Source organism: Phoca vitulina, unplaced genomic scaffold (assembly GCF_004348235.1).
Source record: "Phoca vitulina isolate PV1807 unplaced genomic scaffold, GSC_HSeal_1.0 scaffold19, whole genome shotgun sequence".
NCBI lineage: Eukaryota > Metazoa > Chordata > Mammalia > Carnivora > Phocidae > Phoca > Phoca vitulina.
Genome location: NW_022589722.1, coordinates 20407536 through 20433589, shown reverse-complemented (window position 1 = coordinate 20433589; position 26054 = coordinate 20407536). Strand labels below are relative to the sequence as shown.

Here is a 26054-nt window from a genome sequence, read left to right as displayed (position 1 = left end):
GTCAACCAGAGTACAGTGCTTCAACAACAGTTCCTGCTGCCCTTTGTCTTACAGCTTCCATTCATTCCCAAAAGACACAGGTCAGCACCTTGTTCCCCAATCCCCTTCAGCAAGGTTGTTTCATACATTCGTAATATATTTAGATTCTTTTCTCACATTCTGCATTCTTTCTTGGACCCCTCAATCTCCTATGTGATTTTTTAAAAATTTACATACATTAAGGGCGCCTGGGTGGCTCAGTTGGTTAAGCGACTGCCTTCGGCTCAGGTCATGATCCTGGAGTCCTGGGATCGAGTCCCGCATTGGGCTCCCTGCTCGGCAGGGAGTCTGCTTCTCCCTCTGACCCTCCCCCATCTCATGCTCTCTCTATCTCATTCTCTCTCTCAAATAAATAAATAAATAAATCTAAAAAAAAAAAATTTACATACATTAAGATTTACTCTTTGATCTGTAAAGTTCTATCAGTTTTGACAAATGTATAATGTCTTATTTCACTAACCTAAAAAATCCCCTGCACTTCAACCTTCTCCACCATAGCCCCCCAGCCTCTGGCAATTACTGATCTCTTTAACATCTCTTTAGTTTTGCCTTTTCCAGAATGTCATATGATTGGAATCATTGTATAGCATTTTCTGGCTTCGCGACTAACTTCTTTTACTTAGCAATATGCAGTTCGGATTAATCCATTGTCTTTTTGTGGCTTCCTAGCTCATTTCTTTTTAATGTTGAATAACAGCCCATTGTATGGATGTACTACAGTTTATCCATTCGCCTACTGAAGGACATCTTGGATGCTTCCAGTTTGGGACAATTATGAATAAAACTGCTGTAAACATTTGTGATTGTGCAGGTTTTTACGTGGACCTAAGTTTTCAAATCAGTTGGATAAACACCCAGAAACACCATTGCTGGGTCGTATGGCAAGACTAGGTTTAATTTTGTAAGAAACTGCCAAACTGTTTTCCAATATGGCTATACCATTTTGCATTCTCTTTAACAATGAATGAGAGTTCCTGTTTCTCTACATCCTCACCATTGATTTGTATTGTCAGGTTTTTAATTTTAGTCGTTCTAATAGATGTATCTCATTGCTTTAATTTGCAATTCTTAATAACAATGTTGAGCATCTTTATGTTTATTTGCCATCTATAGATCTTCTTCAGTGAGGTCTCTTCAAATCTCTTGCCCACTTTTTAAATGTTTTTTTTTCTTATTGTTGAGTTTCCTGTAGTTTTCTGAATATAAATCAGATTTCTGTGCATGATTAAAAACCCTTCATAGTCCATCTGGAAACCACTTTCTTCAATCTGCCCAATGACCCCTTATAGACTACTCATATTGCACTACTCCAGAATTCCTCTCCCCCAAGTTAAGTTTGTGTGTTCCTGTGCTTTTGCACATGCTGACTCTTCTGCCTGGAATACTTTTCTTTTCCTTCTTCCAAGGAAAGTATGTTGCTCCTTCCTTTTATTCCAAGAGCACTTGGAACATGGTTTTCAATGTTATCCATCACATCATGGTGCAATTATTTGCCCATCAGGCTTTCTCCAGTCTTAGGTTATGAGTTTTTCAAGGGGAAAAGGCAGGTCTTAATCCATCTTCACAACGTTCAGTCCCCACCTCCCTTGTTGGGACTGGTTAAGCAAAATTTAAAATGGTATAAAGATATCCATGCTTATCTCTGAGTTCTTGATATATCTGTTTGGAAAGTAAGATTTTCATTCTATCTCCACCAAAGAAAGCCAGGTTGGCCTTAGTTTGAGTGTTTACTTAAATCCAATCCATTTTCCTGAATCTTAAGCTTTAATTTACACAGTGTTTCTAATTTAGCCCTGGAGAAGGGCTTGAGAATTTGCATTTCTAATGATTTCCAGGTGATGCTACTGTGAAACCACACTTTGGGAACCACTGGTCTATACCATGTGGTCTTGCTGTGGTTGTTTTGGGTTTTCTTAACACTTATAAAGCACGTTGAGGTATCTGCTATGCTTGGTGAGAAATTGAAATGGACCTTAAAAAGTGTTGTGAAATGAAATTAGAACCATCAAGTTAGGAAAAGAATCTTCAGAAGTTGTTGAAATGATTAAAACCCTATCGAAGGACCAAATGAAGATGTCTGGAATCTATTGAAAGAAAGAAATAAAAATATTCTTGGAAAGCAAACTAGAGGGAGGCATACGGAAGACAGGAATAAGGGGTGGAAGGAGCATCAACGATTTTCACATCTCAATATGTAAACCTCAGGGTTGTTTGAAACTGTCACCAAGAGAATGTATTCAAGTATGTATTGGATAATTAAGAAAAATATTATTAGGGGGTGCCTGGGTGGCTCAGTCATTAAGCATCTGCCTTCAGCTCAGGTCATGGTCCCGGGGTCCTGGGATCGAGCCCCACATTGGGCTCCCCGCTCGGCGGGAAGCCTGCTTCCCCCTCTCCCACTCCCCCTGCTTGTATTCCCTCTCTTGCTGTGTCTCTCTCTGTCAAATAAATAAATAAAATCTTTAAAAAAAAAAAAAGAAAAATATTATTAGGAATATTAGAATCTGACCCTCCAGAGGCATGCCATTTTCTACAGCAAGGGCTAGATAGAATACTTGAATATACTTTATTTTCTTGGTTCTCAATCAAGGCCTGCCCAAGGACATTAGCCATAGTCTGGAGACATTTTTGTCACAACTGGGGTAGGCGAAAGTGGTGCTACTAACATCAGGGTAGAGGCAAGGGGTGGTGCTGCTAAATGTCCTACAATGCATAGGATAGTCACCACATCAACGAATTACACGGTCCAAAATGTCAATAGCGTTGAGGTAGAGAAATTCTTGTCTGTCTGAACTGGGCTCGCACTGGTGGTTCTCAGACATTTCAGAGTTGTATCACATTATCTGTTTGCTTGGTTCCACAATATCTCTCATGTCTCATAAAAGACATGTATGTTCATTTCAAATTTAAAATGAATTTAGTTTTTTATTATGTTCAATTAACCACTGTGTAGTACATAATTAGCCCTCAATACAGTGTTCAGCGATTCATTAGTTAAGTATAAAACCCAGTGCTCATCACAGCACGTGCCCTCCTCAATACCCATCACCCTGTTACCCCCTCCCCCCACCATCCTCCCCTCTGAAACCCCCAGACTGTTTCTCGGGGTCCATAGTCTCTCATGGTTCATCTTCCTCTCTGATTTCTCCCCCTTTGGATTTCCCTCCCTTCACCTACATTCCTCCGTGCTATTGCTCATGTTATTCAGCCATCAGAAATGATGAATACCCACCATTTGCATCGACATGGATGGAACTGGAGGGGATTACGTTAAACGAAGTAAGTCAAACAGAGAAAGACAATTATATGGTTTCACTCAAATTTAACATGAACTTAAATTCAGTTTGAACTACAAGTAATAAAATGTACTCCCTTTTAGACAACTGATAATAAGTGAGGTAAGTGAGTAAGTGGGTTTGTTTTGTTTATTTTTCAAAACCAGAAGGGAGTCCATGCTGTAAACTGTTCCAGAGTGTGATTAGCGGGAGAGCCACGGTCTGGTCTGTCGTCACAGGCATCAGGAGAGGGTGGCCTGGGACAGAGCTGGGAAGAGAGGGGGAGATGCTTGCTGCCAGGTGACAGGGTGATTCTGCCAGATGTCTCCTCAGCCCGTCCAGAGTGAACTGTAGGGTCACTGATCTCTCTCAAGAGCCACACAAGTTCCAGACAGCTTCCTCTGGGCTGGAATAAGCTAGCAACTTCAAACAGACACATCTATCTGTGTCACTGTCACAGATTCAATTAGCAGCTTGGAAAACCAGAGGTACTGCCTAGCAACAGCATCCTTCTCTCTCCTCACCTTCCACATCCCCTGGGTTGTGGGTTGCCCTTTAGCGACCTTCCTGAAGAGGCAGTTTGGCATAGTGGTTAAGAGCACAGATTCCAGGAAGCAGGACACCTGGGTCCTGAGTCCTGGCTCTACAACCTAAGCTTCGGCATATACTTAACCCCTTGGTTTTCTCACCTATAAAATTGAGATAATATTAGTACCTCACACAGTCTTGGTGGGGATTTAATAAGGTAATATATGGCTGGTGCCCAGAGCATAACAACAACAACAAAAAATGTTAGCTCTTATTTTTCCCTACCTCTTATTCCCTCTTCACGGTGTCCTTTTAACCAGATTTCACCAACACAAAATGTTGGTTCATTGCCGCCACCCCCCCCGCAATATATAGATAATCCCTGTCCTCTCTCACTTTACTCTCCTGCAAAGAATAACATAATTTGTCTTCCAAGCTCAAAAAAGTCTGGTATTCAGCAGCTTTTTCCTATATGGGAATAGCCCAGACATTCCAGAAACCAAGAAGTATGATGCTCAGTTCCTTAACACTATATCTTGAAATTTTTCTTTAATGAACAATTATTCTACCTAGTTAATTATGATGTTTCTTTGGAGTTTTAATTAAAGGTGTCCCTTGATCTGCAGAGACTAACATGCTGTCAGCCATTAGTAAGTGAAATAATTAATCTTGCCTTCTAGATTGCCATCGTGGGTAGGCTGGATAAGCAGGAGTTCCCAGCAAATTTTCAGTTAAATCTGAAAAACTAAAATAAATAGTGAAACTGGACATAGTGCTACTGGCTTTTGTTGTGATGATGAATTCAGCAAATTTGCCTTAAAGACACTCCTTGAAGGGCGCCTGGGTGGCTCAGTCGTTAAGCGTCTGCCTTCGGCTCAGGTCACGATCCCAGGGTCCTGGGATCGAGCCTCGCATCGGGCTCCCTGCTCAGCGGGAAGCCTGCTTCTCCCTCTCCCACTCCCCCTGCTTGTGTTCCCTCTCTCGCTGTCTCTCTCTGTCAAATAAATAAATAAAATCTTTAAAAAAAAAAAAAAAAGACACTCCTTGAGCAGAAAGGAGGCTAAGGAGCTGGAATCTCAGGCCCTTTCTAAATGAAATAAAACAGACTAGCTGCCCTCTCTTCTTCCATCTTTTTTTCCTAAACTCGAATTATTTGAGCCTCTTTTTCTAGAATTATTCCATGTCCCACCTGAGCTGCACCATTATTTACTTTACTTTTCCCCATAAATCAGCCCACTTCTTAAACTGTATGTACATTGGTTTAGGGGCGCCTGGGTGGCTCAGTTTGTTAAGTATCTGACTCTTGATTTTGGCTCAGGTCGTGATCTCAGGGTCATGAGATTGAGCCCCGCATCAGATTCCATGCTCAACACAGAGCCTGCTTAAGATTCTCTTTCCCCCTCTCCTTCTGCCTGTCTCTCTCTCTTCTTTCTCTCCCTCTCTAAAAAAAAATATTTTTTTAAAAAAGCCATATGTACATTTGTTTAAAAAGGAAAGCTATGTAAAGGGAAAACTTACTAATTTCCAAATAGAGGGTAAATGTAAAAAATAAATACCGTGGAAATTAAACTTTGTATGTTTAAAATAGAGAAACATAATGATGCATCTCATTAATAATGTATGAAAAACTATGTGCTAGTTCATTCAGTTCAATTCTCTCAGTGACTCTGAAAAGGATGGCAGAGACCCAGGAGTGGAGCGAATTGCCCAGGGTCCTAGGTGGTGTGGGCAGGGCAGGTCCCTGTGAGGCGAGAGCCCAGCACTGCAGGACAGAGTCCCCGGTTCACTTTCTCCAGGCCACCCTTCCTGAGAACTCCCCTCAAATCCTGTGCCAGATGCCCCAGGATAGACAACAATGATTCAGGTTTCCACCAAGACTTTCAGGTTTTCCAGGGCAAAAGGAAAAATTAATATTTGTGTCTGGCAAAATACAGCTGTGTTACAATGATCAGCTTCCCTGTAAGTCTAGCAGATCCTATGCAGCTGGTTAATGGATGGGAGAGGCAAATAGGAGGCTGAGCAGGACAGGGATCTTACTGACAGGGAGGAGGTTTGGGGCAATGTGGGAGAGTGGGGGAGCAGGGGAGGAAGGTGGGGCCAAGCAGCTGCTCTGGGCAGGAGAGATGGGGGTGGGCAGAAACTGGTACTGCCACCTAGGGAAGATTCTGAGGAAGGGACAGAAATATTTGGGGTACTTTATGAATTTTTTCCATGTGATTTGTGATGTCATTCCTGTTCTTCCACGTCTGGTTGTGTATTCTTTTTTCCTCATACACTAAAAACAATGACAATACAATTTCAAGTGTTTCTCCGTCAAGCACCTGAGATCATCCCACGGCCCTCAGTAGCACAGGCACCGTGGGAAACTGCCCCACACACACCTGCCCTCCTCTGGGCTTTCATTTCACCTCCAGCATGATGACTTAGAAATTCACATTTCCAGTATGGGGATTAACATAACAATAAAAAAATTTTAAAAATTAAAAAAAAAAAAAAAAGAAATTCACATTTCCAGCCAAGCTTTCCCCAGAGCTCCAACTACCCACCGGAGACCACCGTCCAGATACCTAATGCCTGTATTTCTGTCCTTCGTACAGTACAGAGGTTTGTATCCCCATTCCCTTCAGAGCTCAGATCTCGGCTCCAGTATACCTCCTCAGAGAAGCTTTCCTGGGCCACCCCACAAAGCGAGCATGCCTCCCCCAGTGACAGCACCCCGCCAATTACAAGACCACCACACCAACACAGTCCCTCATTTCCTTCATAGCGTACATCACAATCTATACATTTTTATTTGTTTTGCTGTTTGCTTGTTTGTTTTATAGCTTCATCTAATAAACTCCACGTGGACAGGGATTCTGTCTTCTTTACTGAAGAGGTCCTTGCCCAATATTTGTGGATTGAATGAGTGGAATCTGTGATGACTGACAATAAATGATTCGGTGAGGAGAGTATCTTCAGGCTTGTATCACCATTGATAAGGACACATACTGATGAATAAAATTTTATGGCATTTTTCAGTTTTAAGAGCAAATTCTTCCAGGTTATTGCTATGGTCTGAATGTTTGCGTCCCTCCAAAATTCATATGTTGAAATCCTAATCCCCAAAAGTGATGGTATCTGTGGGTGAGGCCTTTATGAGGTGCTCAAGTCATGAAGGTGGAGCCCTCATGAATGGGACTAATGCTGTATAAAAAGGCTCCAGAGAGATCCCTGGCTCCTTCCACCATGTGAGGACGTAGTCAGAGGCGCTGGCTCTGAACCAGGAAGATGTGATCATGCTGGCTCCTTAATCTTGGACTTCCCAGCCTCCAGAACTGTGAGCAATAAATGTCTGTTGTTTAGACGCCATAACAGCCCCAACAGACTGACGGTTAACACTTTTTTTTCCACCAGAACCTATCAAGGTAGATACTATTTTTTATCCCCATTGTGTCCCTAAGGAAACACAAGTTAAATAGGTAAATATAACTGGAGGCGCCCTGGGTGAGAGACCTGAAGAGCTGTCAGGAGTGCGGACAATGCCAAGTGAGCGTGCCTGTTGTTCTTCTTAGGGTTACCAATCTCCTGGGTTTTCCCAGGACTGTTCTGGTTTTAGTACTGAAAATCCTGCATCCTGAGAAAACTAAGACAGTGGGTTGCCCTATCTTACCCAGAAAATTGTAAATAAGACCTTAGAGACTTCATGCAATCAGATCCCTGGCTGTGTAAAATGCAAAGACTAAAACATGAGGGACGGGAGGGTGGATCAGGTTTAGAACCTACTGGTGTGAAGTCACATAGGAGTTGATGCACCCACCCAGCCGAACCTCAAAGAAATACTGGGAGCGGAAGGCACTAACCCACCTGAAGAGGAGCAGACGCTTAGAGATACCATCTGTGCTCTGCTCCTACCCTGAAAGGTAAAGGTGGTAACTAGGTCAGCCCAGTTATCAAGCCTCATGCTTTCGGACTGAAGCCGATCCACCAAAAGTCCAAAAGGTATTCTGGGCAGTAGTTGGGCCATCCGCTACAGGCACCCTGACCGGGAAAAACTGGCTTATTGACCCAGAAAGGAAAATTCTTCCTCTTTCAATACAATGCAACTTGACACCTCTTTCAGTACATTGGAAGTCTTGAGTTAATCATTCTGGTAACGTAGTCATAATAGTGTGTGTGTGTGTGTGTGTGTGTGTGTGTGTGTGTGTTTTACAGGGAGTAAGCATTGCATGGGTGGCACTGACTGCTCATCTAGGTAGAGGCTAGAGTGTTCATTCATGCTATTGGGCAATTGAAGTGTAGCAATTAAGTAACACATTTTGAAAGAGGCGTTTTAAAAAAATCCACCACTAGATGATTCAGACTTAATTATCTTGTCTTTTCAGCAGCTGAGTTCAAGGCTCAAGCGGAGAACACGTAGCTTCAGAGGCAGAAGGAATCGAAGGTGCTCCCCAGCTTTGGACGCTTCCTCTGCTTGAGGTAAGAATCGTGAACAAACTTCTGGTCTCTGCCAGCGCAAAATCTCCCAGTGGGGACTACCCCCTCGCTGGTGCTGTCCCGGCTCAGTCAGCCGTCAGGTAGCCTGAGTCTTTATAGTCTGCCTAGGTTTTTCTGTTTTGTTTTTTTGTCTTTTATGTCACTCATGCCCACCCAGAAGACAATGAGCAGGCCTAAGAAAGAAAAGAGAGTTGGTGTGGACGAGTGATTGACATTTGCATCATTTTGGCAATGTTAAGACAGTCACTCAATCTTCTGGACTTATTTTTTTTTTTTTTTTTAAGATTTTATTTGTTTGACAGAGAGAGACACAGCGAGAGAGGGAACACAAGCAGGGGGAGTGGGAGAGGGAGAAGCAGGCCTCCCGCCGAGCAGAGAGCCCGATGCGGGGCTCAATCCCAGGACCCTGGGATCATGACCTGAGCCGAAGGCAGACGCTTAACGACTGAGCCACCCAGGCGCCCCTGGACTTATTTTTGCCTGCATTTCAGGGGGGATCCCAGATCAATGGCAGAAAAGGCTAACTTGTCTCTAACTTGAACCAGTGTGGATTTAGGAAGAAGGGACCGCTGTGATCTCTGTGCTTTGGGGCCAGGTCTTAAACCACATCAAGTGACCTACGTCCTATCCTGCTGGAGCAAAGGGCCCTCCCACTTGCCGGAATTGTTTAACCTGTTTGTGTTAAGTATGGAGTTTGAGGAAGACTAGGTGTAAATTTTCAATGCCCTTGTAATTTGAGATCTTGGTAAAAATCAGATATGTGAGCTAAATCCCTTGAAATAGTCTATATTCTGCCACAGTTCTGCCCATATTCTATACCTGTTGATTTAGATTCCTTACACACATTTTGTCTTAACCATTAGGTTGGAATATTCTGGCAATCCAGGCTTCTTTAAACCAATTGGACTTAATTTTTCAACTTTTGCCCCCGTTTTAAAGGCTGCATTTCATTCATTTATCACCTCCTTGAACTGATTTTCCCAAAGTCTGTCAAAGTTCCCTCTGTGAATACCAGTGGCAAGTCTACCTGTCTCAGGAATTTCCTAAGTTGTACTAGAGTTTTCTTTTCTTTTTTTTTAAGATTTTATTTATTGAGAGAGAGAGAGGGAGAGAGCACAAGCAGGGAGAACAGCAGAGGCAGAGGGAGGGAGAAGCAGAGAGCCCAATGTGGGGCTCGATCCCAGGACCCTGGGATCATGACCTGAGCTGAAGGCAGATGCTCAATGACTGAGCCACCCAGGCACCCCTGGTAAGAAATAAGAGTTTTCTTATTTCTGCTCATCAGAATGGCTCAGGCAAGGGCCACCTAATATATTTATGTTTTTATTTATGAAGTTTTTATTTTAATTCTGGTTAGTTAACCTACAGTGTAATATTAGTTTCAGGTGTACAATATAGTGATTCAACACTTCCATACAACACCCAGTGCTCATCAGGACAAGGGCCCTCCTTATTCCCCATCACCTGTTTCACACATTCCCCCCCGCCCAACTCCTCTGGTAACCATCAGTTTGTTCTCCATGGTTAAGAGTCTGTTTCTTGGTTTGCCTCTCTTTTTTCCTTTGCTCATTTGTTTTGTTTCTTAAATTCCACATATGAGTGAAATCATATGGTATTTGTCTTTCTCTGACTGACTTATTTCACTTAGCATAATACTCTCTAGCTCCATCCATGTTGTTGCAAATGGCAAGATTTCATTCTTTTTTATGGCCAAATGAAATTTCATTGAGAGTGTGTGTGTGTGTGTGTGTGTGTGTGTGTGTGTATCACACTTCTTTATCCATTTATATGTCAATGGATACTCATCTGTTTCTATAGTTTGGCTATTGTACATAATGCTGCTATAAACATAGGGGTACATGTATCTCTTTGAATTAGTGTTTTTGTATTTTGGGGGTAAATACCCAGTAGTGCAATTACTGAATCATGTGGTTATTCTATTTTTTTTAACTATTTGAGGAATTACTGAATCATATGGTTATTCTATTTTTTTAAACTATTTGAGGAACCTCTATACCATTTTCCATAGTGGCTGCACCAGTTTGCATTCCCACCAACAGTGCACAAGAGTTCCTTTTTCTCCACATCCCTTGCCAACACTTGTTGTTTCTTGTGTCATTGTTTAGCCATTCTGACAGGTGTGAGGTAATATCTCACTGTACTTTTGATTTGCATTTCCCCAGTGATAAGTTATATTGAACATCTTTTCATGTGTCTCTTGGGCATCTGGATGTCTTCTTTTGAGAAATGTCTGTTCATGTCTTCTGCCTATTTTTTAATTGGATTATTGTAAGGTTTTGGGGTGTTGAGTTGTATAAGTTCTTTACATATTTTAGATACTAACCCTTTATCAGATATGTCATTTGCAAATATCTTCTTCCATTCCATAGGTTGCCTTTTAGTTTTTTTGATTGTTTCCTTTATAGTGCAGAAGCTTTTTATTTTGATGAAGTCCCAATAATTTATTTTTGCTTTTGTTTCCCTTGCCTCAAGAGACATATCTAGAAAAATGTTGTTATGGTAGAGCCGTCTAATTTAGAAGTGTTATTCTGTCCATTTATTGGTATGGAAATGTAATGACTTCTGAGGCTTTGAATCATGGAAAGAAACAATTCCTTAGACGCAACAAAATAGGTAACTTGTTGGCAGGGTTTTTAAGTCATCTTGGATCCCTTCTCTTAGCAGGCAACTCCTCCTGCCCTTTCTTGTCAGCCAAATTACTTAACCTTTAAGGACTCAGCTCCTTGCTCGACAAGCTTCCTTCCCTCCTCTGCCCATAAATTATCATCCTAACAAACAATTCAACTGAAAGTTACATACAATCCTTTTATAGCCCCATAATTTCATTCACTCATAAAATTTCTAGAGGCAAAATATGTTTTTCCATGTGCAATTTTGAGTTCCTGGATCTCCATCAGTGTAAACCATTTCAGAAACTTCCTTTACCCAAGAAGGGAAAATAGATTTTTGCTGCTGGAAGAGCATTTAAAATTCCATCTGTGCCCAGGAAAATACGGTAGGATTTGCACTTGACACTTGAAAATATCCAGATGCTTAGATTTTTTTTCCACATAGAAGATGGCATCAAGCATCTCCTAAAGTTCCCAGATGAGAATGAAAAATCTAGCACTTATCAAGTAATTAAATTCATAAACACTAGAATTGGGAACCAGAAGAGCAAGGTGTGGTTCCCAGGTGCCTGACTTACCATGTGGTCTCAGACAAGTCATTCAGACTCTCCAAGTCTCTGTGTTCACGTGCCTGGGAGGGAGGGAGGATTATAGCAACATCTGCCTCCAAGGATGGTTGTGAGTTGTGTAAATGGTAAAAAAAAAAAAAAAAAAATGTGTGTATATATATATATATATATATATATATATATATACACACACACACACACACACACACAAATTCATTATTTTAGTTGTTACTCCATTAACAAGTAATAGCTCTGATTTGGTTTATTATGCTTTTTCACTGTAGAAATGGAGAGTTATTTATATGATGGTTTGGTTTTCCCCTTTTTTTTTCACAGTTTTCTAGAACATTTCTTAGTTAACCAGAATCTTATAAGCCAGTCAGTTGGTCAGGTAGCAAATACTTCTTGAGGTCTTAACTACGTGCCAGGCAGAGAGATCATTTCAACCTTAATTTGGATACAGCCTAATGTGTATAGACTTTTTTTTTTTTTTTTTAAGATTTTATTTATTTATTTGACAGAGAGAGACACAGCGAGAGAGGGAACACAAGCAGGGGGAGTGGGAGAGAGAGAAGCAGGCTTCCCGCAGAGCAGGGAGCCCGATGTGGGGCTCGATCCCAGGACCCTGGGATCATGACCTGAGCCGAAGGCAGACGCTTAACGACTGAGCCACCCAGGCGTCCCTGTATAGACTTTTTGATCTAATATTTTTTCCCATTGCATTGCACTGTTAAGAAAATGTTTTCCTCTTTTGAAAAAAATCCATCTCGGGGCGCCTGGGTGGCTCAGTCGTTAAGCGTCTGCCTTCAGCTCAGGTCATGATCCCAGGGTCCTGGGATCAAGCCCCGCATCGGGCTCCTGCTCGGCGGGAAGCATGCTTCTCCCTCTCCCACTCCCCCTGCTTGTGTTCCCTCTCTCGCTGTGTCTCTCTCTGTCAAATAAATAAATAAAAATCTTTAAAAAAAAAAAAAAAAAGTCCTCATGCCTGCCTTGGCATGAGACATTCATTTACAATTCTTTTCCCACAGCAATTCAGTGTGACTGTACATCAGTATGGCCTCACCGTTTGTTAAAATGTGGACATACTTTTATACCAATTGGTGAATAGCAACTAATCTCAGCCCCAGGAGTGTTGCCCTGACTCCCATAGTTTCATCCATCTCTTCCTATCCCCCTCTCCAGGACCCCTTGACCACCACCCCCAACCTAGGACAACAAGGATCAAGGAGGGCCTAGCACAGATGGCAACTGGGCCTAGCTTCTGCATCCATTCTAACTGAGTATAAGATATCAATATCACCCTGCCCCTCGCTGCTTGTCCCACTCCTCACATTTCCTCCAACCCTGAGATCACTTGCGGCCTGACCAGAGACAGGTCTCCTACCCAAGTCCTGCCCCCTTGGCTCTTATTGTCATTGCTCTACACTTCCCTTGGTGTCCTCTGCACCCAACCATTGCCAAGCCACCCCTCCATAGCCCTGTCCCCAGCACTGCTGCCCAGGTTCTTTTGTACATTGTCCAGTATAACCCAAACCAACTCTGTAGGGCTGAAACATCATACTGAAGGTTAAGACCATAGCAGTGTTAAGATATTAAAATGTCTCCATTTCTAATAGTAAATAATCACTACTCTGAGTCTCCCACCCCATCCCCAGTACCCCAGCCACACTGGCCAGTCCTCCCAAGACTTCTCCTGTCCCCATGATCCAGTACCTAACCTCCCCAACGCTGTTCCTGGACTGTGGACAACATCTGTTCTGGTGGGTGCATGCACTCCACCAGTGTACAAATGCTTTGTTAATCACCTCTGCAAAGAACTGTAATATAATGCAGAGTGAGGTAAGCGTTCTTCCTTCATTTACAATTCATTCTACCAATACTTATCAATCACTCTATGTCCGAGACACTAAGCCAGGCCCAAGGACCTCCAAACCAAATGAAGACTCTGCCTTCATGGCACTTACATTCTCACAGAGGAGATGGCACGTGAGAAAATAAATATACACACATGAATAAATATCTATTTTGACCAAGGATTCAGAAGGAAATGAGATTAACTTAGGGAAGTCAGAAATGGCTTCAGAAAGAAGGCTGTATTTAAAATGAAGCTTAAGGATGTTCAGGGTTTCTGCAGGCCTAGGTGAAGATGAACAGCATAAGCACAGATATTAGGCAGGAAACATGGTGAGTGTTTAGGGACCAGGAGTCCAGTTTGTCTGGACAGAGGGCTCCTGGGAGATCAGATGAGAAATGTAAGCAAGTTGACTGAGTCAGCTGCTTCTCACACCTGAAGGTGGACATATGCACCACAGAACAGGCAGGTCAAGACCCCAATTCTCAACCTCATGGCCTTCCAGCAAAATACCCACATGAACATTCACTAATCTGAACATAGGCCCCCTTATAAATTGGGCAACATGTACACCAGACAAAATGCCAGCCCATGGGGTGCCTGGGTGGCTCAGTTGGTTAAGCATCCTTGTCTTGGTTTTGGCTCAGGCCATGATCATAGGATCGAGCCCCGTGTCAGGCTCCATGCTCATTCTCTCTCTTGCTAAAATAAATAAATAAGTAAAATCTAAAAATAAAAAAATGCTAGCCCAAGGGGTGAGTGGGATAGCCCTGGCTCTACCTACCAAGCTGGACACACTGGTGTGGGATTTTCCTAAAACATTTTCTGCTTGCCCCACTTTGTGCCAGAAGGCTGGTATATCTCCAAAGGGCACCTTCTCCCATTCCATACAAAAGGCCAAGATAGGCTAGCAACAGCCCTGCATGGATACTCCTCTCCCTGGTCAGACTGTTCTCTTCCTCTCAAGTAAATTCTCTGGAACACACTGTTGTCTACATCTATGGCCTTATCCACAAAGCCCACACAATCCCCTTTATCAAACCTCTTTCTTTTCTTGGCCAAGCACCGCATACACACCTCTTGCAATGATCTTTTCCTTCATCCAGACTGTGCCTGAATCCCAGCCCTTCTCTGAATCCTTCCCTGCCCTACCTGGCCTGACCCCACCCTTTGCATGGCTCCCACAACTTCCTCTTCCTTGACCACCCCCACAAATGCTTCCCTGATTTGTTTCATGTTTGTATGTTAACTCAGTGGGTATCTGTCACCTGTGGGTCTTTGGCACATATGAACACAATGGTAGCTCACCCAGATTGTAAACTGCCAGAACTAGAAACAAGGCCTGTGAATGTATTACTCGCTCAGCTGTCATTAAAAGAAACCCATGTCACTGTTGCTATTGGTAACCTGTGCTTCATTCATCAAGAAAATGGGCTGGGGGGCACCCGGGTGGCTCAGTCAGTTAAGTATCAAACTTTTGATCTCAGCTCAGGTCTCATTCTCAGGGTCATGAGTTCAAGCCCCACACTGGGCTCCATATTGGGTGTGGAGCCTACTAAGAAGGAAAGAAAGAAAGAGAGAGAGAGAGAGAGAGAGGTGCCTGGGTGGCTCAGTCATCAAGCGTCTGCCTTCGGCTCAGGTCATGGTCCCAGGGTCCTGGGATCGAGCCCCTCATCGGGCTCCCTGCTCCATGGGAAGCCTGTTTCTCCCTCTCCCACTCCCCCTGCTTGTGTTCCCTCTCTCACTGTGTCTCTCTCTGTCAAATAAATAAATAAAATCTTTAAAAAATAAAAAATAAAAAATAAAATATTTTAAAAAAAGAAAGAAGAAAGAAAGAAGAAAGAGGGAGGGAGGAAAAGAAAAGAAAATGGGCTGGCATTAATTCATTAAGTCCATTAATTAAACAAGCATACACTGAATATTTAATATATGCCAAGCACTAGCAATATAAACAGCAAAAAAGATGTGGTCCCTCTCCTTGGAGATATTTATTTCAGATTTTGTATGTGTGTATCTACTGTGTGCCAGGCATTATACTAGATTCTGGGGTGAGCCTGGCATGTGTGTTAAGGAAGGAAGTCTTCGAGGTGGTAGAAGTGTAGAGCAGGGCAGGGTCTTACAGCTGGGCTGTGAGCTTAAACCCTGTCCTACGGGCAAAGGGGACTCATTAAGTGTCTCTAAGCAGATGAGTGATTGTCTCACATTCTCTGAAGCCACCTTTCTAAACTACTGACTTGTGTTCTAAAACTTTCAAAAATTTGGCATCCCCACCCCCTTACCCTTCCCAAGGCATATCACAAGTGTTATATTTACGGTAAGGCACTTGTGTTACATTGCACTGCATCGTATTGTACTGAGTCATCATCTGTGTGCGTGTCTGACTCACCCGCTGGTCTGTGAGAAGCAGAAGTCAAGGACACACAGGTCATCTCTGCATCCTCAGCACCTAGCACATTTCTGGTGTGTTCAATAAATGATTACTGGGTAGGTGGGTGGATTGATGGTTGGATGGATGGACGGATATATGAACAGACGGGTGGATAGAGTGAGTTCTGAAAGTGAGCAATGAAACAAGAAATCATAGAAAAGCTGGATGGAATTGACCAAAGAAAAGTCAAAAATAATAAAGGAACCATAAATGTTGGTTAATTGCAGATGCGTACAAAGGCAGTCCAAGTCCTCTGGGGATGTTTCTTCCTGTGGGATCTCTACATCTCATCTGCCCAGACCGTTTACCCTGGAATCAAGGCCAGGGTTACTCAGCGGGCTCTGGACTATGGTGAGTGGAATGCTTCCAGAAGCCAGGCTACAGGTGGAGTTTATGACCCAAGCTCATATTGGACTGTCTCATGACTGAGGCAAGCTCTCCTGTGGGATGATCCAGCCCCTTATGTGGAGGCTGCTAAGATGGCTGGGAAGGAAGTGTTTCTAAAAAATAATCACCTTGATGGTAGGCCTGTCCAAACATGGCCACAGATATTCATTCTCTCCCTGACCCCTGCCACCTGTACCCCTTCATGCACCTACAACAAACACCTCTGCTCTAAAGGAGGATACGTCATAGGCTAGAGGGGAGGAGATGTGAGAGTAAAAGTAACACCTTAGAACTTCAGAAAGGGCTTAACTCCAAAAGGAACTTAAAGTCCCCTAAAATTGTGTGCCAAATTTAATGTAGATGATGATTGTGCATTTTTCTTGAGAGGCTCCATACATCCATTAGATGCAAAAAGGAGCCTGAGACATTGAAAGATTAAGAAAAACTCCTTTAGAGGTGTTTATAAACACAGGGAGAGAAAAATGTGGAGCAGAGCTGGGGTGAGGGCAGATTGCATATGGGAAAGATACTGCAAAACCAAAGTGTGTGGGCCTAGTTCTCTTCTGTAAATCTTGGCCCAAGATTACAGAATACAGGCAGATAGATTCACTCCAATCCCTTCTTAACTAAAGCAATCAACTCAAGTACTGCTAGTCTAACTCAGAAATACCTAAGTGTGACCAGGAAACGCCTCACCTGCTACACCAAAAAAGAAAAACAGGAAGGATGGAGGGAAAGGGAGGGATGGAGGAAGGGAAGATTGAGTTTTGGGCAACTCTTTGTCCTTCCCCCAGTTCCTCTTGTGGTACAGGGAATCTAAAGTTGATCCATCTTGCACAATTGTCATATGAGCTGGCTATAATGTGAAATACATACCAGGAATGCACATGTGTATCCACATGTATATTTGCATGTGTGTGTATCTTGTTACTATATTGATATGCTTATATGCACAGAAATACATATCAGAAATAGACATCTTGTAACAGTATTAAAGTTGTGAGAATAGCTTATTCCACCCTCAAGATCAGAGCAATTTAAAGAACAGATCTAGTCAGCTCACATGGGTATGAATCTCAGTTCTGCCCCTTTCCTCAATATGTAGGGTTGGGCCAGTGCGTTTTCTCATCTGGAAAACGGGGTGAGGAGAATGACAATAATGTGCCCCCCTGTCGTGATGTGAGGACCAGATGGAATCATCTGTAGAGATATGGCATGGGGTGGACACACTATAAAGTCAGAACCATGCCTTGACGGAGCATCTACCATGGCCACGCTCTTTGATATGTGCCTATGGGCTCTGGGTTGATTTAATTCCCACAACAACCCTACAAAGAAGGGATAGTCATTTTACAGAGGAGGAACCTGAGTCTCAGAGGGGCTGGACTGAATTTGCCACATCACACACCAGGAAGGGGGCGAGGCAAGATCGGAGTTCAGGTCTCTGGCTCTGCCTGATTTCTGTTCTCTGCTCCCCGTTCCTCCAAAGCCTCGCTGATGACACGCAGTAGCTGTGAGCTCTCGGGCAAGTCTGGGAATCTGAGCCTCAACTGCCTCCTGTGTGAAATAGGAATAATAATATATATGTCACTGGGTTGCTCTGAGGATCAAAGGTTAGAATACGTGTAAAGTGTAGACAGTCCTGGCCCACACAGACACACAATTATCATTATCTCATGACAGTGTTGGGATTCGAAACTAAGCTGTCTGATAGTGCCTTTGGTTCCATCTTTATATCCTTTACATCCTATCCCTGCATCCCTGTATTATAATATTATTCATGGTATTATAGAGGATAAGATCTGCTCTGAATCTCCACAGGGATAGCCTAAGTGGAAATGAGCTTAAGCTGCAAAATAGGGAGTAAAGGCAAAGCTTCCTCCTTAAGAAGGTTAAAATGAAAAGATCATTCTTCATTACTATGTCAGTTACTTTTCTCAAGCTCTTTATGAGGAGGGCTCTTTTTCTCCGTGAACTCTGAAAAATGTGTCCTGTGGTGTTACCACATAAAGACAGATTTATTCCTGAATTGCACAAAAGCGGGGCTTACTAACCTTTTTGGAGTCCTGGGTTCCTTTGAGAATCTGATGCAAATGTGGCCCCTTTCCCCTGAACAATGAGACCCAAATGCACACGCACACACATCCTACTCACAGTCTTTTACTAGGATTTCAGGAGGGTTAAGAGTGCCCAACAGTCCATGCACCTCAGGCCAAAAATTGCTGAGCTTAAAGAATCTAGAGGAGGGGCGCCTGGGTGGCTCAATCAGTTGGGGTCTGCCTTTGGCTCAGGCGTAATCTTGGGGTCCTGGAATCGAGCCTCACGTCGGGCTCCCTGCTCAGTGGGGAGTATGCTTCTCCCTCTGTCCCTCCCCCTACTCATGTGCTCGCGCTCTCTCTCTCTCTCTCTCTCTAATAAATAGATAAAATCTTTAAAAAAAAAAAAAAAACTAAACTAAAGAATCTAGGGGAAAGGGGAGAATGTAGAATAACTTTCTAATAAGGCATGGATTCTGGAGCCCAATTGCCCAGATTTGACTATGGGGCCCCCAGTTCCTTGCCATGTGACTTAGGTGAGAATCCATCTCTTTGAGGTTCAGTTTGTTCATCTGTAAAACGTGGATAATGATAATATTTTGTACTTCTCCTATCACAGCGTCCTGTAGTAGTATCCTTTAGCCTTGGCCACATAATGAGAATCTCTCCTGCTGTTAGTCCTGGGGTCCTGGGGTCTTCGTTAGCCTCTCTGAGGACCAGTGTTTTCTTCTGTGAAACAGGGACAACAGCACCACTTTGTAGGGTTGCTGCTTTCTAAGTTTCTAAGAGCACGCCTTGCTCGGTAAACTTCACGTGTATGTCTAATGATGCCATTATCATCTTCGTCATTATCAATAAACGCTCTCTTTGGTTCCTTCATAGGCGTTCTAGCCGGGGTGGAGATGATTGAGCAAATGGTTATGGAAAAAAATATCCCAGACCTAAAAGGTTCTGAATCTCTGGAATTTCTGAAGGTTGATTATGTCAACTACAATTTTTCAAAGTAAGTAAAAGAGTATTTTTAGCAGTGAAATTACTCTTTAAAACCTTAGGGTTGTGGATATGTCACCCTGTGTTCCGGTGTAACACCAGGGACCTGCAGAGTAGAAGTTAACACAAAGTTAATCTTTGGTAAGGGGCTTATCAGATGAATGACCTCAAGAAACAGGGGTCATAAAGCTGACAACGAGTGTAGGATTGGGGTCAGAACACCTGGGTCCAAGTCCTATCCCTGCTACACACTAGTTGTATGCACCTGGGGAATCTGTTCAGAGTCTCGATGTCCTTGCCTCTTCCCTAAAATGAGAATACTTTGCCCCTTGAATTCCAAGAGAAATTTTTGTCCATCCCATTGTTGCCCCCACACCCTAAACCTAGATGCAGGATTCAGTCACAGTCTCAGAAACAAATCTACCCTCATCAAGTCTTTCTTTATTTTAATGAAGTTTAGTTGAGATTTTAAAAGTCATAGAAATGGGCCACAATTAAGAAGCTCAAAAGAAAGAGTAGAGGGGCGCCTGGGTGGCTCAGTCAGTTAAGCGTCTGACTCTTGATCTCCGCTCAGGTGTTGATCTCAGGGTCATGAGTTCAAGCCCCACAAAAAAAGAAAAAAAAGAAAAGAAAAGAATAAGAAAGAGTAGCGGGATCCTATGGAAGCCCCACAATTTTATCTGAACCCAGCCTTTTTGTATCTCTCTGCCCTGCCGTCCTCAGTTCTGGCTTCTGTCCTCAAGGTTGTCTCATGGTCCAGTATGGCCACTGCAGCTCAGCCATCAAATCCATATTTCAGGCCCAAGAAGGAGTTAAGAGGGCTCTTAAAAGCTGGGTTAGTCTCTTCAGTGAGTTTTTTTTTTTTCTGGAGCCCTGCTCTATTAGTACTCGATAATGGACAGATCTCTCTTATGACCATACTTACTATTATTAGCAAGGGAGACTGGAAAATTCATTTTCCAAGCAGACATCTTTGTCATCCTGAACCAATTCAGGGATGTTTGGGAAAGAAGAAAGGGAAATGGATGTTCAGACAGCAGCAACCTGTCGTATTTGCCAACAAAAGCCCCAAAGGCGGTATAGGGAAAGGACACCTTTGTCCATCTTGCACTAAATCTTGAAGGTAAAGCAGAGAGTCAAGATTTTATAAGGAATTATCTGTGATTCACAATTTGACCCCAAGGCTTTATCAATCCAGTGATAATTCCCTGATGCTCTAACCCTTTGGAGCAATAATTTCCCTGCTATCAAGGATACCATTCTATAAAACCATGAGTTTTGGGGGGGCTTGGGGGGTGGGGAGAAGAATGGTGATCTAGGAAAAGCTCCTAGAAAATGCTCTAGTTGTTAATAAAGACAGCCATTCAACAAGTATTTATTGAGTACCTACTAGGTACCAAGGCTTTGTTCCAGGCATGGGGGATATCGTAGTGAATGACGCAGATATATTCCCCTGCCCTTAAAGTCCAATAAGAGAGATAGACATTATATATTTACAAAATGAATTATTTAATTACAATGACAATAATGTTCCAGCAGAAAAATCCGGGGTTAAACATATATTATGAAGTGTAGGTGAAGATTGCTAGTGGGAGTAGAGAAACTGGTACAGTACTTTTTGACCTGAGCTGCCCACACAGGAGCCACCTGTCACGTGTGGCTACCGAGCCCTGGAAACGGGACTAGTACAACTAAGGCACTGAAGGTTTACTTATTTAATTTTAATTAATTTTAATTTAAAAACGTACTCACTCAATTCAGTTTTTGAAAATCTTTTGGGGCGCCTGGGTGGCTCAGTCAGTTGGGCGTCTGCCTTCAGCTCAGGTCATGATTGCAGGTCCTGGGATTGATCCCCACGTCAGGCTCTCTGCTCAGCTGGGAGCCTGCTTCTCCCTCTCCCTCTGCCTGCAGCTCCCCCTGCTTGTGCTCTCTCTGTGTCAAATAAATAAATAAAATCTTAAAAAAAAAAAAAAAGAAAAGAAAAGCTTTTAAGTATGTGTGGAACAATTTGAGTATGGAAGTGTACTTTTTCAGTTGAAAATTTATCTGATCTAAATATAGGACAAGTATTTCTGATGAAATTCAATGTCCAGACTGAGTCATATTATGAATGTGAAAAAAACAGACCATATTTTGAAGACTTATTTTGAAAAAGAGAAAACAAAATATCCATCAATAATTTTTAGATTGATTATATGTTGAAATGATACTATTTTAGATGTATCAGGTTGAGAAAAAAATATTAATAAAATCACTGTCACCTGTTTCCTTTCCCTTTTATAAATGTGGTCACTAGAAATTTTTAAATTATGTATGTGGCTCACGTTCTATTTCTATTGGATGGTTCCATTTCAGAAAGTTATTTACAAGGACTTTGTTTTTTTAATGCATGCTCTTTGACCTACCAATCCCACTTCTCAGTATCCTCACTAGAAAGGCATACACATAAACAGCATATATGAGGATGTTCAGTGTGGCATTCTTTATAATACAGAAATAACTGGAAACGACCTAGATGTCCAGCAACAAAGAAATTATTTTCTTTAATGATACATCCATAGCTTGAATACAAGGAATGCATTAGACCTATATGTATCAAACGGAAAATATTTCCAAGATCTGTTAAATGAACCTCTACCATCTCCTTCCCACAGTGGGACTCAGGGTGTATGACAAAGACACATAGGAAAGGATGCAAAATAGAAGAAATAATAAATAAGCATTTGTTATCAGCTATCACATTTATGTTTTACGTTTTTCCTAATCTTAGCTCATAACAATGCCTTTCTCCCGTGCCACAGTTATACGCAGGTGATCTCATTTTGTCTTCCCAACCTGCCCATGAGTAACCCTTCCTTTGAGTGACTGAAAGAGTTTAAGTATCATACCCAAGGTTGCGCGGCTAGCACAAAACTCAGCTCCAAGTCAAGTGCCCCTTGCACAATACATGAAGTGGCATAGCCTACTGGCTAAGAACACAGTCTGAAGACAGATTGAGGAGGGCTCCAGGTCTGGTTCTACCACTTATATATGACTTCAACCACGTTCCTTATCTTCTCATCTATGAATTGCAGATTGCAAAACCAGCAACAACCTCATGGGATTATTGTGAGGATTAAAATGATCTAATGCATGTAAAGTGCTTACCCCAGTGCCTGGTAGGGAGTAATCACTCAATACATGAGCCATCTACCTATAAGAATTACATGCAGCCCATTGCTTCCTATCCACCCGTTGACAGCTCAGATAATCCTAGGGGAAATTAATACTCTAAGTTTCTAAACTAGGGCAGATACTGTCCACGTAGAGGGCATCTGAGAAGAGAAGGAAGGTACCCTTGCGATTGTCCCAATGATGGGGGAGGGGCACTGCTGGCATTTAGTTGGCACACACACCAGGTACCCTGCGATGTGTATAGCAGCCCTGTACACAAAACAGTTGTCGTACCCAAAATACTAATATCCGCCCCCATTGAGAAGCACTGGAACAGCTGAAGGGAAAAATCACGATGGCAGTGTTGTACCTCATACTGTCTTTAATGAAACTAGAAAAATTGATTATTTTCGAATCTGTTTCTATACTTGCTCATTTCCCCCTCAATCAGACACCAGGGGCTTCTTGGTAAGGGTTGAAGGGGCATTAGAAGGCAATGCCCAGAGGCGCCTGGGTGGCTCAGTCAGTTAAGCGTCCGACTCTTGATCTCAGCTCAGGTCTTGATCTCAGGGTCGTGAGTTCAAAAAAAAAGGCAGTGCCCAGAGGCAGCACCTCAGACCCGAGGTTCCTTCCTCCACAGGAATTCACAGTTGCCTTCGGGAGTTCCACAAACCTCCTTTCTGATTTTGCCTTACTTAGCGATGTGCTAGAAGACATGCGCTAACCTCTCTGTTTCTTGTTTTACAGCATAAAAATCAATGCCTTTTCATTTCCAAATACTTCATTAGCCTTTGTGCCTGGGGTGGGAATCAAGGCCCTGACCAACCACGGCAGGGCCAACATCAGCACCAACTGGGAAATCAAGTCTCCGCTCTTGTGAGTATTCCACTCAGTGCTGTCTGCGCCTCTTCTGGGGAGAAATGGAACCAAAATTGAAAGTCCAAAAATTTGCTGATGTTTTTGACATTAGGCTTCTTTCCCTCAGCCACTAACAGTCTTTCTCGAGAGTACTTTTATCCAGGAGAGATTTAAATCAGGATATCTCTGCTGGGGGCTGGGCAGGGGAGGAGGAGGGCTGAAAAGCATCCTTCCCTTAAAGACAGAGCAAAATGTCATTTAAGATTTCCTAAGAGCTGGAAGTCCCTGACTGTTGGAGGAACGGACACATGCTCAACATTTTAGACCTTCAGTGAGTCACTGTATGATCTTGGGCCATTCCACACACTTCCCCATCCTCAGGGGCAACTGATAGGAAATGGGCCTTCCTACCTCACAAGGAGATTAGAGGATAATAGTCAGCTGGAGCCCAATTCTCTCCCTACCAGAAGGCTTTTGCACCCTCCTAGAGAAACGAGGGATCAAATTCAAGTCACACTTACAGACCACCTACTACGTGCAAGTCACTGTCCTGGGTGTAATGTTTAGGTCTGCCTCGGTTGGTTCCCCAGAAAGCACATCTACTCATCCACTTGGTCATTCAACAACCATTTACTGAGTGCCAACCAAGTACCATTTATCCCCATCTCAAGACCTGTACACTGTAGAGAAATTATATATTCTCCCATAAATAACACAGATTCAGGTATTCATTCATTTCTTTGCTGACTCATCAGCCACATATTAAGTGCTTACACTATGTGCTCATCCTGGGGGTGTGGAAACAAACAACAGACACTCCAGTCCCTCAAAGAGTTCACAGACTGCATCTAAGTGTCTCGTCCCCATCTGTGCCCATCCTAAATAAGGCTACCCCATGTTCTCTCTCCACGTGAGCATCGTATATGAATGGTGCTTAATACATGCTCGGCCACTATGGGGGCCAGAGCACTCAGGATAAAAAAGCTGAGCTAAAGCTGTCACCTAGCCACATATTCATTGCTTCATTTGTTTGGTGAACACTCAGCACCTACTCTGCTCCTACCTCTTGTTGGTGCCAGGAATCCAGAGGTGACAGAGTTCTTGCCCTCCAGGAGCTTATAGGCTGTGGATAGTCAGAGAAATGATCCATCTCACCCCTGCCCAGGCCTGGGTAACCTTGCACTTTTTCCTCTCAACAGTCAAGACACAGGAGGAGCTGATCTGTTTCTCTCTGGGGTCTACTTCACCGGTATCATTGTCCTGGCCCGCAATGACTTTGGTCACCTGATCCTGAAGCTCCAAGACTGTTACGCCCAAGTGAGCCACGGCCATGTGTCATTTTCCGGAGAACTCAGGTGAGTGGTAGCGCCATGCTGGGCAGTTGCTGGTCTGGGGCTGGATTCTCCGGCAGGGCCCGAGGAGGTTCACGACTGGCAGATACGGTTCCTGAGTAAGCCCGTTTCTTTCTCTTTTTTTCCCCAGTGTCCTGTACAACTCCTTTGCTGAGCCCATGGAGAAACCTATTTTAAAGAACTTAAATGAAATGGTAAGTCTTTAGAAGTGACGCAACCACAGTAAAATGCTCAGTGGTTCTGCCATGCTTTACCTAGTTCTTAGTCAATAAACATTTATTGAGCACCTGTTGTATGCTAGGCATCATCCAAGGCACTTTCACACACATTATCCTTTGCAACTTACTAAGTTTTGCAAGTGCCTGCCATGTGCCAAACATTCTGCTAAGTGCTGGGGACGCAGAGATGAATGAAACAGCATTCCCTACCTCAAGTGCTCAGCACAGGATGGGCAAACGACCAACAAGAGTTTATTGCGTACCTACTGCATGCCCAGCCCTAGGCTACAGGCTGTTGGGGATATAAAATAGGAATAAACTTATTATCTTTTTAGGAAAACCCAACTCAGGCTTGTGGAACAATAACTGAATGAGTATTTGAATTTAATGCATAACTACATGATCATTAGACTGAACCGAAGGGGTTCAGAGAAATGGAAAGATTCAATCAAAATGGCCTAAAATAACCCAAAAGGGATATTTTTTAGAGGATGTAGGACTTGAACTGGGCCTTGAAGTATAAGTGCAAATTTGATAGGTAAGAAATGGGGGAGAAGAAAGGATGTTTCCAGAAACAGTATAAGTTAAGATAGCTTCCAAAGTTACAAGTGTCTCGATTCCAGAAATCAGTGTTTGAGGAAGGGGAGAGATGGATTTGGCTGTGCGCCCTCTTTCCAGTCCAGGCCAGACCATCGCTGGACGCCTTACCCATATCTGGGGGGAGACAAGGAAAAGGATGAGGAGGAGTGGAAATGAAAGGGCAAGAACAGTATCTGGAAGCCTCCATCCCCCTCATGCTTGGCAGGCAGTAGGTGCTTGATGAACGTCCGTGAGGAAATCAACACGCAAACACACTCAGCAGCTTGTCCGAGGAGGTGCCCGGCTGGTCAGGGGACTCCCAGGTTGCACGGGCTTTCTCCATCCTCACCTGGCAGGTGCTGAGGGCCGGTGCACCTGCGTGTCAGAGAGTGACAGGGAAAGCACTGTCGGCTCGGGGACCCCACACTCGCCATCGCTCCGCTGCTGGAAACCAGGCGTGGTTCTCTGGCCTCTCACAGGAAGCCACTAGCTAAGTTTGCTGGGAGTGTGTATAGGACTTAGAGACCATGGACGCTTTGCTTCTAGTACTCCCTCTGTGCCGTAGGAAAACAGAAAAAAGTGCTCAGACCACAACTATCTATTCTAAGTCCTGGTTATATAACTCCTGGCAACTCGCTAAAGCTCTCTAAGCTTCAGTTTTCCCATCTGTAAAGGGGGGACAGT

General features: G+C 43.3%; 1 protein-coding gene across 1 annotated transcript in view; it reads left to right on the top strand.

Annotated features, from left to right (window-relative positions):
- Nucleotides 1-8221: 8221 nt before the first annotated feature.
- Nucleotides 8222-26054, top strand: part of BPIFC (BPI fold containing family C) — a 39633-nt gene continuing 21800 nt past the window's right edge. Inside the window, exons 1-6 of the mRNA XM_032416910.1 lie at nt 8222-8300; nt 16025-16148; nt 19103-19223; nt 23111-23239; nt 24421-24576; nt 24704-24767. Of these exons, the coding sequence (XP_032272801.1) occupies nt 16025-16148; nt 19103-19223; nt 23111-23239; nt 24421-24576; nt 24704-24767 (594 nt within the window). The 5' untranslated portion in view covers nt 8222-8300. The remainder of the gene's footprint in view (nt 8301-16024; nt 16149-19102; nt 19224-23110; nt 23240-24420; nt 24577-24703; nt 24768-26054) is intronic.